The sequence below is a fragment of the Anarhichas minor genome, unplaced genomic scaffold, assembly GCF_050575085.1.
Source record: "Anarhichas minor isolate MPS153535 unplaced genomic scaffold, ASM5057508v1 ptg000059l, whole genome shotgun sequence".
Taxonomy (NCBI): domain Eukaryota; kingdom Metazoa; phylum Chordata; class Actinopteri; order Perciformes; family Anarhichadidae; genus Anarhichas; species Anarhichas minor.
In genome coordinates this window covers 418,911-433,679 of record NW_027466505.1, presented here as the reverse complement: position 1 = coordinate 433,679, position 14,769 = coordinate 418,911, and the positions used below count along the sequence as shown (strand labels likewise).

The following is a 14,769-nucleotide window of genomic DNA, read 5'->3' as shown; positions in this document are numbered from 1 at the left end:
CTCTGGACTTGTTGGTCTTGACTCTGGACTTGTTGGTCTTGACTCTAGTAGACTTGTTGGTCTTGACTCTGGACTTGTTGGTCTTGACTCTGGACTTGTTGGTCTTGACTCTAGACTTGTTGGTCTTGATTCTAGACTTGTTGGTCTTGACTCTGGACTTGTTGGTCTTGACTCTAGTAGACTTGTTGGTCTTGACTCTGGACTTGTTGGTCTTGAATCTGGACTTGTTGGTCTTGACTTTAGACTTATTGGTCTTGACTCTAGTAGACTTATTGGTCTTGACTCTAGTAGACTTGTTGGTCTTGACTCTAAACTTGTTGGTCTTGACTCTGGACTTGACTCTAGACGTGTTGGTCTTGACCTTGGACTAACTGGTCTTGACTCTAGTAAACTTGTTGGTCTTGACTCTACACTCGTTGGTCTTGACCTTGGACTGACTGGTCTTGACTCACTTGTTGGTCTTGACTCTGGCCTTGTTGGTCTTGACTCTGGACTTGTTGGTCTTGACTCTAGTAGACTTGTTGGTCTTGACTCTGGACTTGTTGGTCTTGACTCTGGACTTATTGGTCTTGACTCTAGTAGACTTGTTGGTCTTGACTCTGGACTTGTTGGTCTTGACCTTGGACTAACTGGTCTTGACTCTGGACTCTCTCGGGTTCAGTAGGTCCAAACATGATTCATGTTTTCATGTCAGCAGAAACCAAAACCTGAAATCAGTTTTTCTGTCTGTGGTTTGATTTCATGTTCAGGTCATGAGTGAAAAACAAAATGTGAAAGAAAGAGAAGTGAAACTGGTGAGACAACAATACACCACAGAGAGACAGACAGACAGAGAGAGACAGACAGACAGACAGACAGAGACAGGCAGACAGAGAGACAGAGAGACACAGACAGACAGATACAGACAGAGACAGGCAGACAGAGAGACAGAGAGGTTTAAAGGTATCTTTATTTCTTATTAAATTCCATTTACAGTTTATCAAAAACTACAAGAAAACTAATTCATGCAACAACAACAAAAAAATAATATGTATATTATATATGTATATATATATATAACACTAAAGAAAACAGAAATAAGTTGAGAACCAGATCATTGTCTCTGACTGAAACTAGAATGTCTTTCAGACTCCAAATGTTCAGAGTTCAGTGTTCTTTGTCAGTCTGTGTCCGTTAGTTCAGGGGGTTCATACGGGGACCACCAACAGCCCCTTGGGGAGGATTCCCTGACAAATAAAAATTAAAATTAAAACAAAAGTAAAAACCAATAAATTAATTAAAACACACATTGGAGCTTTTGCCATCACCATTGTTAATTGTTCTTTTGACTTTCAGCAGAAGTTTCTTCAGTGTAAACCCTCCTGCTCAGTGAGCCAGACTCCTCCCTCTCATGTGGAGTCTGCTGAGCTATGAAACAAAACCAGATCTGGAAAAACTCTTCAATCTTTACACTTCTCTTACTTTTTGCAAGAATGTTTTTATGACTTCTGCAGTGTACATTTTTTCCTTCTTGCTGCTGGTTAGATTAAAACCTTGAACATCGCTGCTGTCTGACACAGTCCTCACTGTCATCAGATTGTCTCTGCCCCCCCGCCTGTCTCTTTGTCCTCCCCAACCTTACTTGTCTTAGCCTCACTGCTTGTGTTTTGTTTCTCTTAGTTGCAGATTTTGGCTCCCCTGCTTCCTCCTCCACCATCTCAGCCTCTTCCACCTGCTCCTCCCCACGCATTCAGTTCTCCACCCGCCTGTACTTCTTCACCTGACTCCTGTGTTCATACATAGAGTAAGGAAACGCTACCAGCGCTACATGGACTAAGAATCACTAGATCATCTGCATACATAATGTTTACAGGTTTTCAATTGCTTGGACAGATCATCAATATACAAGTTAAAAACAACTTCTCAGACACAATTGTTAACCCCAAATGGGAAAGAGACACTTTTACCCCATTTTACATGCAGATGATGAGAAGAGAAGAGAAGAGATGAGATATTAATAATAATACATTTATTTATATAGCAGCTTTAAAAACAGAGTTCACAAAGTGCTTCGACTGACGAAGCGGTAAAAATAAGGCAATAACAACAACAAAGCTCAGTGAGACAGTTGGATTCGTTAAATTTGTTAAAAATAAATAAAAATAAAACATACACATACTGCAACTACATAGTGCAACTGCATTTATTAAAATGCATTAATATACAGTTGCACTCAAAATGCTTCAACACCCACCACAAATCAGGTCCAACCGCAAAGTCTACAAACCCCCAGCCGCTCCCAATAAACAACCCAACCAAGGGCAACCGAAGTAGCTCAGCACAACCAATGCCACGAGCGGTCTCCCCAAATCCAACACAAAATGCCACCACCAAAGAACACCTCAGTCCCAAAACCACTCAACCCCCACCTCCACCTTTATCCAGGCCCACCTCCACCTTTATCCAGGCCCACCTCCACCTTTATCCAGACCTAGCTCCACCTTTATCCAGGCCCACCTCCACCTTTATCCAGACCCACCTCCACCTTTATCCAGACCCAACTCCACCTTTATCCAGGCCCACCTCCACCTTTATCCAGACCCAACTCCACCTTTATCCAGGCCCACCTCCACCTTTATCCGGACCCAGCTCCACCTTTATCCAGGCCCACCTCCACCTTTATCCAGACCTAGCTCCACCTTTATCCAGGCCCACCTCCACCTTTATCCAGACCCACCTCCACCTTTATCCAGGCCCACCTCCACCTTTATCCAGACCCACCACCTTTATCCAGACCCACCTCCACCTTTACCTGAAGCTCTTTGACCTCATCATCTCATCAGTATCTGGGCCTCATGTTTCGTGGTCATGAAAGTTATTCTGACCACGAAATCATCCTCATTCTACTTTGAGTTAAAACAAACAACCTGCAACCAGATGCGCCGGCGTGGGGGGGGGGCGGGCTGCATGTTTCATCACGTTACATTTTTTCCTTCTAAATCGCAATAATGACGAACGTTAACAGTCGATAAAGTTCCGCATGCAGTGGACGTTAACTTAACCCAGCAAGTCTGAACAGTAACGGAACATAACGGAACTCAAACTTTAACAGAGGGAAATGAAGACGCTGTAGACATCTGAACGCTGATTGGCCAAGACTCCACACGTCAAAGATGTTCTATTGTCACCATTTCTCCTCGTCTCTCTCCAATCTGAGAAACGCTGGCTGGCCAGTTGACCCGCCACCCCCCCAAAAAATAAAACTCTACGGATCTACACGATTCACGTGGATGATATATTTTTGATTCAAAACGGTGAATTTCACCGAAAAGTGACAAGTTTGCAGGTATGCTAGTAGTAACGTCTCTGTGTAGTTAACAACTGTCAAATCAATTATATTTTAACAATTATTATTCTCACTTTTCAAATTTAACTGGATGGATTATAAATAATACATAGAAATACATAAATAAATGTTCTTTTCATTTCAAGTAAAATAATGTCTGGATTAAAGAATAACTGACGTAACAGAAAGCTTTTGAAACATGTGCATCTTAAAATAAAGTAATTCATTGTAGAAAAATGAGTTTCACTGAATTGTCCTGCAGCTTTAAATTCAGTTGATTCAGGTGTGAAGTGATGTCAATCAAAAAAGCCACAATATTATATTTTTCTCATCTTCTAAAAAGACATTGTTGTGCATTGACTCTATCCATGGTCATTGTGGCCGGCTCTCTCTGGAGAAGATCTGTAAAATGAGGGAAAAGCAGGGTTTAAATGATTACAAATTAGGACAGCATAAACAACTCTCAGATATTATTGGTATGCGTTATGTCCGTGTAAGATAAAGAAACCTACCTGGTCAAGGATCTTCTGAAACCAGCATCCTATCGTGGTGTTTGGTCGCAGAAGTATAATGGACCACATCCTCAGAGACAGAGAGATTTTTTTTAGAAATCTTTATTTTCTTAAAACATGAAAAAAACATTGCCAAGGCAATAAATTCGACACAAATCAACAAAAAAAACAAAAAAAACAATCAAAACAGATTCTCTTCATCATATTTTCAAGGAGCATTGAATATTAGTCCATGTTGTTCATGTTTTTGTTCAGGCTCTTTAGACTGTGTTTCACTGAATGACGGTCCTGAGACCCCATTCAGCTCTGCAATAAATCCTAGATCTGGAAATAGATCTGTAGAATCAGAAGCTTCCTCTCCTCTGTTGTACTCCTTCAGCATCTCGACCTCGTCCTCCGTCAGTCTCTCCGCCAACCTGCTCAGGATCCTCCTGCTCTGCCGGATGGACTTCAGCCCGAGTAGAGAAGCCACTGCAGGTGCGTCTCTCAGTCCAGGAACATCTACCTCCACCAGTGTCCTCAGGGTGGTGGTCCCAGAGGAGCACAGCATGCTGCTCAGACCTGGAGTCGTGCCATCCTGGATGTCCATCTTGGTTCCGTTCACCAGCGGTTCTTGAAGCAGCCAGTGTGAGCACGTGGGCTCCGGTCTCTTATTCTCCATTAGCTCCATCATTGTTCAGCTCTTTCTTTAATATCTGAACTATTTTCTTCAGTCTGAAGCCTTCTTGTTCTGTGAGACCTCCTCTGTCTTTACTCCTCATGTGTGCTCTGACAGAGTTTAAGAGCTTCTCTTTGTCAGAGAGGTAGTCCTCCACTTTAGCGCCTCTTACATTCTTACTCCTCAGCAGATAATCCTGTATCTCCTCCACACTGTAGCCTTCAGAGCTCTTACAACTGCCAGCCCTGTATTCAGAGAGCTCACTGTCAGCAGCAGAGTCCTTCTCCAGACTGGACTCACACTCAGCTGCTCCTATACTTCTTGTCGTTGCCACTTTTTTGGCCTGTGAGTTTCCACTATTTCCTCCCTTTTTCCTCTTCAGCTGAGGGGCTTTGAGTTGCTCCTCATCTTCCTCCATGTCTACCTCACTACCTGACTCCACCTGTCCTCCAGTTCTCTCCCTCACCTCCTGTAATCCACTTGTCTCCTCTTCCCTCACCTCCTGGGACCCACCCGTCTCCTCCACCCTCACCTCTTGGGCCACACTTGTCCCCTCCTCCCTGACCTCTTGGGCCACACTTGTCTCCTCCACCCTCACCTCTTGGGCCACACTTGTCTCCTCCACCCTCACCCCCTGTGCTCCACTTGTTCCCTCTTGCCCGTCCTGCTTGTCCCCTCTGCCCTCCTCAGTACCGCTCTGGTTCTGGTCTTCATGAGAACCATTTTCCCCAGGACAAGCTCTACTCAGATGTCCGTCTTTCCCACAGCTGTAACATTTAAAGTCATCAGTCTTTGCAAAAATTACATAATCAAAGTCCTCTACAGTGATTTTGAACACAAGGTTTACCTCCCTGCTCCTGTTGTTGGGGATCATGAGGACATGTCTCCTGTGAGACACCACGTGCTTTAACAGCGGGGATTTAAAACCAGAGGACATTCTCTTAACCGGAGACACCACCTTCCCGTGTTTGGACAGCTCTCCGATTATGTCGTCGTTTCTAATAAACGGAGGAACGTTGGACACAGTAACTTTTACTGCCGGTGAGCTGAGAGGGTGAACGGGCAGGAAGTGTTCACCCACCTCGACCCCGTTCTCCAACACCACTTCCGCAGCTTCTAAGCTATCTAAAAATATGTCCGCAGCGTTGTTCATCCGCGCTGCGGACTTCACGCAGCTGTGGCCGACAAGCTCACCTACTGCCAGGCTGATTCCTTCCACTGAACACCCGAACAGCGGCGGGATCTTCACCCCGTGCTTCCTGGTCAAATCCGTCAGGCTCATGGTGGCGTTTAGCAGCCGACAGCTCGCGCTGATCACCTACAAACACCCACAAACAAAGACCCTAAAACCCCCTAAATGTGCACACAAACCCCGTGAACCCTACACACTACACACTACCATACCCAACATTACCCAGTGAAGACAAATGTCGAAAAATCGCTAGTATCGCTCTCACAACCACGCTCCTTCAGCTCCGTGCTCCTTCCACTCAGAGACAGAGAGAGAGAGAGAGAGAGACAGACAGACAGACAGAATGTTCCAGAAGAAGTTGCGTTTGTGAAACATTGACTCTTCAGATTAAATCTGTCTCACCTGCTGCGTTCACCGCTTCCTGTCTGATGATATCTGCTCAATCACATGTGGTTGATTAAAATAGTTTGTTGTTATGGCAACATCAGAAATCTCTTTAAATTTTCTATTTAATTCAATAAACTTTATTGACATTAGACACATGTTCACAAACTATGAAACTAACAACAATAGATATTAATTGTTGTTTTAGATTAGATATAAGTGTGTGTGTATGTGTATACGTGTGTGTATGCGTGTATGTGTGTATGCATGTGTGTATGTGTGTACATGTGTGTGTGTGTGACCTCTCTCTGTTTCGGGACTCTTCCTGACCCCCCCCTCTGCTGATGCAGCTGAAATCAGAGAACAGAGAATTGTTGGAGCAGCAACACAAACGCCTCCTGAACAAAGGCGGCCATGTTTCCAGAACTCCGTCCTCCCATAAATCCCGGAGCGAGCGGCTGTGAGTGGTTTGACCCTTTGAGCTGCTGACCATCATGCCTCTGCCCCGACGCCGCTCATCCTTCCTGGGACAGCCGTCCTTCGAGCGACCGTCCACGTCCTCCAGCGGGCGGATCGGTTCGGCCCCCCGAGGTGTCTCCGTGGGCTCTGCCCCCCCCGTGGGAGGGGCCTCCTGCCTGGGGACGCGGGTGTCCCGACGTGCTCTGGGCATCAGCAGCGTATTCCTTCAGGGGATGAGGAGCAGCGCCGCGCCGGTGCTGCCCCGGGCAGCGGGTCACGGCGCTGCAGCTGCCGGACTGAACGGCTGCCTGATGGAGTACAGAGACAAAGTCAGAGCTCTGGAGACACTGAACCAACAGCTGGAGGAACAGATACGACTCTCTCTGGACCGCAAAGCATCCAGCGCTGGAGCCTGGGGGCCACTTAGGAGGGAGTGGGAGGATGTCTACAGACAGGTGAGGACAGGTGGGGTAGGAGGTCTACAGGCAGGTGAGGACGGGATGGGGAGGACATCTACAGACAGGTGAGGACGGGAGGGGGAGGACGTCTACAGACAGGTGAGGACGGGAGGGGGAGGACATCTACAGACAGGTGAGGACGGGTGGGGTAGGAGGTCTACAGACAGGTGAGGACGGGAGGGGTAGGACGTCTACAGACAGGTGAGGGCGGGAGGGGGAGGACGTCTACAGACAGGTGAGGACGGGTGGGGCAGGACGTCTACAGACAGGTGAGGACGGGTGGGGTAGGACGTCTACAGACAGGTGAGGACAGGTTGGGTAGGAGGTCTACAGACAGGTGAGGACGGGAGGGGGAGGACGTCTACAGACAGGTGAGGACAGGTGGGGTAGGACGTCTACAGACAGGTGAGAATGGGAGGGGGAGGACATAGTATAGGGCTGTGCAAAGATATCGATATAGCTCACGATGGCGATAACTTCTTTAACGATAATTTATTGCTACGTCAGCGACTACTATCAATATGTAAAAAAATGAATCCTGCTTTAAACGGATTTAAAATGTCCTTTAAATTGAATGATGTATGATGATGGATATTGACTCATGTTGGATGTATCGCTGTAGACTCGTGATGGATGTATCTGTAGACTCGTGATGGATGTATCTGAAGACTCGTGATGGATGTATCGGTGTAGACTTGTGATGAATGTATCAAGTAGACTCGTGATGAATGTATCGTGTAGATTCGTGATGATGTATCGTGTAGATTCGTGATGATGTATCGGTGTAGACTCGTGATGATGTATCTGAAGACTCGTGATGGATGTATCGGTGTAGACTCGTGATGATGTATCTGAAGACTCGTGATGGATGTATCGTGTAGACTCGTGATGGATGTATCGGTGTAGACTCGTGATGGATGTATCGGTGTAGACTCGTGTAGACTCGTGATGATGTATCGTAGACTCGTGATGGATGTATCGTGTAGACTCGTGATGATGTATCGGTGTAGACTCGTGATGAATGTATCAAGTAGACTCGTGATGGATGTATCGGTGTAGACTCGTGATGGCTGCATCGGTGTAGACTCGTGATGGATGTATCTGTAGACTCGTGATGGATGTATCGGTGTAGACTCGTGATGGATGTATCGTGTAGACTCGTGACAATGTATCGGTGTAGACTCGTGATGGATGCATCTGTAGACTCGTGATGGATGTATCGTGTAGACTCGTGATGGATGTATCGTGTAGACTCGTGATGGATGTATCGGTGTAGACTCGTGATGGATGTATCGGTGTAGACTCGTGATGGATGTATCGTGTAGACTCGTGATGGATGTATCGGTGTAGACTCGTGATGGATGTATCGGTGTAGACTCGTGATGGATGTATCGGTGTAGACTCGTGATGGATGTATCGTGTAGACCCCGTGATGGATGCATCGTGTAGACCCGTGATGGATGTATCGTGTAGACTCGTGATGGATGTATTTGCGCGAGTAGATTACATACAAAGTCTATGCACAGACGCGATGAGACTGGAGTGACGCAAATTTGCAATGGTGCGTTGCAAATTTGCATCACTCCAGTCTCATTGCGCCAAAACGCGTGAGTTGAAATTTTTCAACTTCGGCGAAAAAATGGCGTGGCGCTGCGCCGCGATAGCCTAGCAGCGTTGAGATGTTTCTCCTGTCATCACTGACGTCCTGCCGTTGTTGAATCAGGAAATAAATACTGTAGCCGTCTGTGTTCACCCAGAGCTCTATGATACCTCATATCAATAGAGACCGGACCAAGCTATGTGTATACATGTGTGTGTGTGTAAACCTTGCGGAAACTAACTAAACATGAACTCAGACTTTTTACAAATCGGCATCATTACGTAGTTATTTCGGAGTCCCTTTTTGTCCCTTTATTGCAGTTAAATCACAACCAAATCATTTTATTTTGTGTTCATACAGCTGTAGTAAACAGCCGACGTGTGGCTCACTAGACAGTGAATACAGCTCGATAAAATCCACGGAGCTCCTCCGGACTGTTATGAACCAGACATGACGGCGTTTAGTTTCCCGTGATATCTGGAACCTCCACAACAAGTACTAAGCAGAAATAGAGGTTATTTTTTCCATAGTTGATGGCGGGCGGTTGAACTATTTCCAGGGCGATAAGCCACGCCCCCTCTCTGGCGCATCCAGCACGATTCACGTGAATGAACACAAATAGTCCCGGCGAGACCGGCGGCGCGAATGACGCGATTAACATTTGGTGTGAACACGGCATAAGGAAATGACAGACAACCTGATAACTGGTAGGTGAACAGTTGAGGGTTTAAATACAGAAGAGGTCTGATGAGCTAATGGAACACAGGTGAGGAACAAAACAGACGGAAAACTAAACAAAGGCAGGAAGTAAAGTAACTGATGAAGCATGTGTATGTGAATGACAAAATAAAACAGTAAGTGAAATTAAATAGAGTTCATGCGAGTCATAACATGCTTGCCAATGCACAGCCCTATCGTATAGGACAGGTGGGGAGGACGTAAACGGACAGGTGAGGATAGGTGTCCTAACAACAGGAAGTTAGTCGTAGTTTGTCAGCAGAGACACAGATCATGAAGGAGGTTAAGAGTCCCTCTAAAGGTTCAGAACTCAGTGAGACATGAAACATGACATCATTATCTATGAACGTCCATGAGGACAAAAGAATCGTCTGTCTTCAGGTTTCCTTCAGTCTCACAGTGATGTTACCATGGTTTCACTGTGTGTGTGTTACCATGGTTTCACTGTGTGTGTGTTACCGTGGTTTCACTGTGTGTGTGTGTGTTACCGTGGTTTCACTGTGTGTGTGTGTGTGTTACCGTGGTTTCACTGTGTGTGTGTGTGTGTGTGTGTGTGTGTGTGTGTGTGTGTGTGTGTGTGTGTGTGTGTGTGTGTGTGTGTGTGTGTGTGTGTGTGCGTGCTGCCCCCTGCTGGCTCCAGCGGCTCTCAGCTCTCTGGTTTCCTGCGTTTCCTGCAGGTCAGTGAAGCGATCCTGGACAACGCTCGGCTGATGCTGCAGACGGAGAACGTTCAGGCCAACGCTGAGGACTTCAAGGACAGGTCAGAAGTCTCTCACACACAATCACACAAACCTAAACACAAACGCACACAGACACACACACACACACACTCAATCCTGTTGACTTTTTTGCAGGTTTAAGTAGACCCGAGTTAGGCCAGGCTTAAGTAGATCGGAGTTAGGCCAGGCTTAAGTAGACCCGAGTTAGGCCAGGCTTAAGTAGACCCGAGTTAGGCCAGGCTTAAGTAGACCCGAGTTAGGCCAGGCTTAAGTAGACCCGAGTTAGGCCAGGCTTAAGTAGACCCGAGTTAGGCCAGGCTTAAGTAGACCCGAGTTAGGCCAGGCTTAAGTAGACCCGAGTTAGGCCAGGCTTAAGTAGACCCGAGTTAGGCCAGGCTTAAGTAGACCCGAGTTAGGCCAGGCTTAAGTAGACCCGAGTTAGGCCAGGCTTAAGGCGGCTGTGGCTAAGTGGATAGCAGGGCCGTCTTTCAATCAGAGGGTCGGCGGTTCAAACCCCGGCTCCGCTAGTCGCATGTCGATGTGTCCTTGAGCAAGACACTTAACCCCAAAATTGCTCCCGTAGCTGTGCCTACGGTGTAGAAATGTGATAGACTCTGAATTGTAAGTCGCTTTGGATAAAAGCGTCTGCTAAATGACTGTAATGTAAATGTAATGCTTAAGTAGACCCGAGTTAGGCCAGGCTTAATTAGGCCAGGTTTAAGTAGACCCGAGTTAGGCCAGGTTTAAGTAGACCCGAGTTAGGCCAGGTTTAATTAGACTTAAGTAGGAGGAGTAACGTGTACCTCGTCATGCAGGTTTGAGAACGAGCAGCCGTTCAGGAAGGCGGTGGAGGACGAGATCAGCTCTCTGTACAAAGTGATCGACGACGCCGACCTGACAAAGGCCGAGCTGGAGGAGCTGATGGAGAACATGAGAGCTCAGCTACGGCACCTGGAGACCAACCACGAGCAGGTTCATCGGGCTTTTACCTCAGTTAACCACTGAACGGAGAGACAGAGTCATTATAGTCAATGTAAAAACATACAACGAAATTAAGTTGGCGACTCAGTCAGTACAGCAGCAACAGTTAAAAAGTGTATAAAAACATTAAGACAAGACATGTCTGATTTAAAACAAGACATTAAATAAATATATACAAGATAAAACACAGGCATCAATGGCTTCAAAGTAAAAAAGGTGCTTTGTTAAAGTGTTTCACTTTAAGCACTGTCCGGTGTGAGCTGGGTGGGGTGGTGGGTGGTGATGTAGGAAACCGCTCTGGGGAAAAAGCTGTTCCTCAGCCTGCTAGTCCAGGTTCTGATGGTCCTGTATCTTCTTCCTGATGGCAGTGGAACAAACAAAGAGTGACCCAGGTGTGTGATGTCTGTACAGATGTTTCTGGCCTTCTTCTGGAGGCGGCCAGCGTACACAGTGTCCAGGTCAGGCAGGGTGACTCCTACAATCCTCTGTGCTGTTCTAACCACCCGGGCCAGGTCCCTCCGGTTCTCTGCTGTGCCGCTGGCATACCACACAGTAAAGCACTGACACAGGATGCTTTCAATCACACTTCTGTAGAACTTTCCCAGAAGTTCAGGGGGCAGGCAACTTGTTTTAGCTTCCTCAGGAAGAAGAGTCTCTGCTCTGCTTGGCTTTCTTCACCAGGTGTGATGTGTTCAGGGACCAAGTGAGGTCTTCAGTAATGTGGAGCCCCAGGAATTTGATGCGGTCCACCCTCTCCACCTCCTCCCCACTTATGTAGAGTGGAGAGGGTGTGGTCTTCCTGGATCTCCTGAGGTCCACTATGACTTCTTTGGTCTTGGTGGTGTTCAGGACCAGGTTGTTGTCCGAGCACCACTCAGCCAGATGTTGGACCTCCTGTCTGTAGTGCGTTTCGGCATTGTTGGAGATGACTCCCACCACTCCCACTGGTGTCGTCAGCAAACTTCACTGTTGTGTTGGAGGAATAGGTGAGGGAGCAGTCCTGGGTGAAGAGGGCCGGACTGAGCACACGGCCGGGCTGAGCACACAGCCCTGCGGTGCACCAGTGTTCAGGATGGTGGTTGTTGTCAGGTTCCCTATCCTGACATTCTGTGGTCTGTTTGAGAGAAAGTCCAGAATCCATGAACAGAGTGATGTAGAAAGTCCAAGGTTTTTGAGTTTATGCACCAGTTTCTGGGGGATGATGGTGTTGAAGGCAGAGCTGAAGTCAATGAAGAGCATCCTGACGTATGTGTTAGGGTGCTCCAGGTGAGACAGGGCCGTATGAAGAGTGATGGAGACCGCGTCCTCCGTAGACCCGTTTGCTTGGTACGCAAACTGGTGGCTGTCCAGGTCTGCTGGGAGGACGTCCTTGATGTGTGATAGTATCATCCTCTCGAAGCACTTCGTGATGACTGGGGTCAGGGCGACTGGGCGGTAGTCGTTGAGGCAGGTGACTGCGGTCTTTTTCGGGACAGGGACAATGGTGGTGGCTTTGAGGCAGGTGGGGACTGCAGCTTATTGCAGGGAGAGGTTGAAGATGTTAGTGAACACCTCTGCTAGCTGGTCGGCACAGGTCTTCAGTGTGCGGCCCGACACTTTGTCCGGTCCCGCTGCCTTGGTGATGTCGATCCTCCTCAGAGCGGACCTCACCTGGTGGTGCTGGAGGAAGAGTGTCTGCTCCTCCTTGGGCTGGGTCTTCTCAGCTCTTGCTCCGCTGTGCTGTCTATCAAAGCGGGCAAAGAAGCGGTTTAGGGTGTCGGGGAGTTCACTGTCCTGACTGATCTGTGTGGTGCTGCTCTTGTAGTCAGTCAGGGTTTTAATACCTCTCCACATGCTCCGGGGGTCATTGTTCTCGAAGTGTCCCTCGATGCGCCATATGTATCTGCGCTTGGCCTCTCTGATGCCCTCATGTGACCCGTCTACTTCCTGTCTGTCTCTCATGTGACCTGTCTACTTCCCGTCCGTCTCTCATGTGACCTGTCCGTCTGTCCTTACAGGACGTGCGAGTCCTCTACAGTCAGATGGCAGGACTTGAGGTGGACGAACCCGACGCTCCCATAGAAACCAGTCTGGACCAGATCCTGGCCTACATCAGGAGCCACTGGGAGAAGGTGACGGAGAGGAACCGAGCCGAGACAGACAGCTACCTGGAGTGTAAGGTAAGGACATCTCACCTGCACAGGTGTCCTCTCACGTGGGACTGGTCCTTTAAGGTGTGTGTTAACACCGTGTGTGTTGCTGCAGGCGCAGTGTGTGAGCAGCAGACTAAGTCCGGAGGAGGAGCAGGTGGAGGCGCTGAAGGCCAAGTGTAACGACACTGGCTGTAAGATCCAGAGTCTGCAGGCCGAGACAGAGTCCATCAGAGCGCTGGTGAGACACGAACGAGCTCGATCGATAACCTCGATCGATAACTTCGATCGATAACGGACCTCAGAATCGCCTCACGTTGTGTCTGTTGTCGTCTTACAGAGACGCGGTCTGGAGAACTCGCTGGGCGACGCCCGGCACTGGCACGACATGGAGCTGCAGAACCTGGGCTCGGTGGTGGCCAAGCTGGAGACGGAGCTTCACGACGTGCACGGCGAGATCGAGCAGCAGCGGCGCGACTACGACACGCTGCTGAGCAACAAGCAGCGTCTGGAGCAGGAGATCGGAGCATACCACGGCATCCTGGACGGGGAAGAGAGCCGCTTCCAGCCAACAGAGAACCTGTGACCATCCACTTCCAGCCACCATCAGACCAGGGTCATGTGACCAAACCGTCTGAGGTCAACTGAGGCCAAGAATGTCCAAGACCCATAAACCCATCCTTTAATTACTGTGAACATTAATGATTACAATTACCTGTCCAGGTGTTCAGGTATACATTCAGATCCTGAGCAACCAGTGCTTCTGCTACTCCATGACCTCCAGGATCTCCTGGAGGTCCTGGACATTACATTACATTACAGTCATTTAGCAGACGCTTTTATCCAAAGCGACTTACAATTCAGATTCTATCACATTTCTACACCGTAGACACAACTACGGGAGCAATTTTGGGGTTAAGTGTCTTGCTCAAGGACACATCGACATGCGACTAGCAGAGCCGGAGCTCTGGGGATTGAACCGCCGACCCTCTGATTGAAAGACGGCCCTGCTATCCACTTAGCCACAGTCGCTCCATGATCTCCTGGACCTCCTGGACAGTAATCCCAGTGGACGATCTGAGGAGCAGACTGAAGTGGAGGATTTTCTACCTGGTGTCGTGTGCAGGTGTGAGTGATGCTGAGAACCTGCAGCAGAAGTGTGAATGTGGTGTGATATCAGAAGAAGTCCTCAGGTAAACCAGTTCCCAAAACACCTGAGGACCTGACCTGAAAGAGTGTAGAGGCTTCTGGTGTGAACTGAGCCACGTTAAATTAGAAACGTCCGATAACTCCAACATGACATGAACGCACCATTAGAACCTGGCACCTTTCCATTGGTCTCCTTCAGCTGCTGGAGTTACCTGTGAGACACACACCTGGGAGATGTCAGGTGGTCACCTGAACGTGAATAAATCCAGGTGTTTGACCTGATGACATCACAGTGTCATGTGACATCATCTGTGATCAATAATCTGCTTCTTTTGTTGTTGATGTTTCTGAATGAAAATAAAAGTTTTCAAACAGATATTAGAACGTTTTGTAAACAGACTTTAGTTCGATGGTTTGATTTATGTCTGAAACATAACAACATGCATCGTTCACACACATCAGAAT

General features: G+C 47.9%; 2 protein-coding genes across 5 annotated transcripts; one reads left to right on the top strand and one right to left on the bottom strand.

The window, feature by feature from the left end:
* Positions 1-915: 915 nt before the first annotated feature.
* On the bottom strand, positions 916-14,645 carry LOC142933370 (uncharacterized). 4 transcript variants are annotated; one of them, XM_076077462.1, is made up of 4 exons: positions 11,265-14,645; positions 5,900-11,046; positions 3,838-5,813; positions 916-3,727 (listed from the first exon to the last, which is right to left on the bottom strand). In XM_076077462.1, exon 3 carries the CDS (start codon positions 5,775-5,777, stop codon positions 4,488-4,490), a length of 1,290 nt encoding a protein of 429 aa, XP_075933577.1. In that variant the 5' UTR covers positions 5,778-5,813; positions 5,900-11,046; positions 11,265-14,645; the 3' UTR covers positions 916-3,727; positions 3,838-4,487. The 4 variants fall into 4 exon arrangements, with proteins under 4 accessions (XP_075933577.1, XP_075933576.1, XP_075933578.1 ...); XM_076077461.1 differs by having other exon boundaries at positions 5,910-11,046; XM_076077463.1 differs by lacking the exon at positions 11,265-14,645 and having other exon boundaries at positions 5,910-5,982; positions 6,091-6,121.
* On the top strand, positions 6,486-14,640 carry bfsp2 (beaded filament structural protein 2, phakinin). The gene is given in 7 exon segments (XM_076077465.1): positions 6,486-6,540; positions 6,543-6,985; positions 10,004-10,086; positions 10,861-11,017; positions 13,024-13,185; positions 13,271-13,396; positions 13,496-14,640. Coding segments are annotated over 7 exon segments (1,272 nt in total). The 3' UTR covers positions 13,742-14,640.
* Positions 14,646-14,769: the final 124 nt, after the last annotated feature.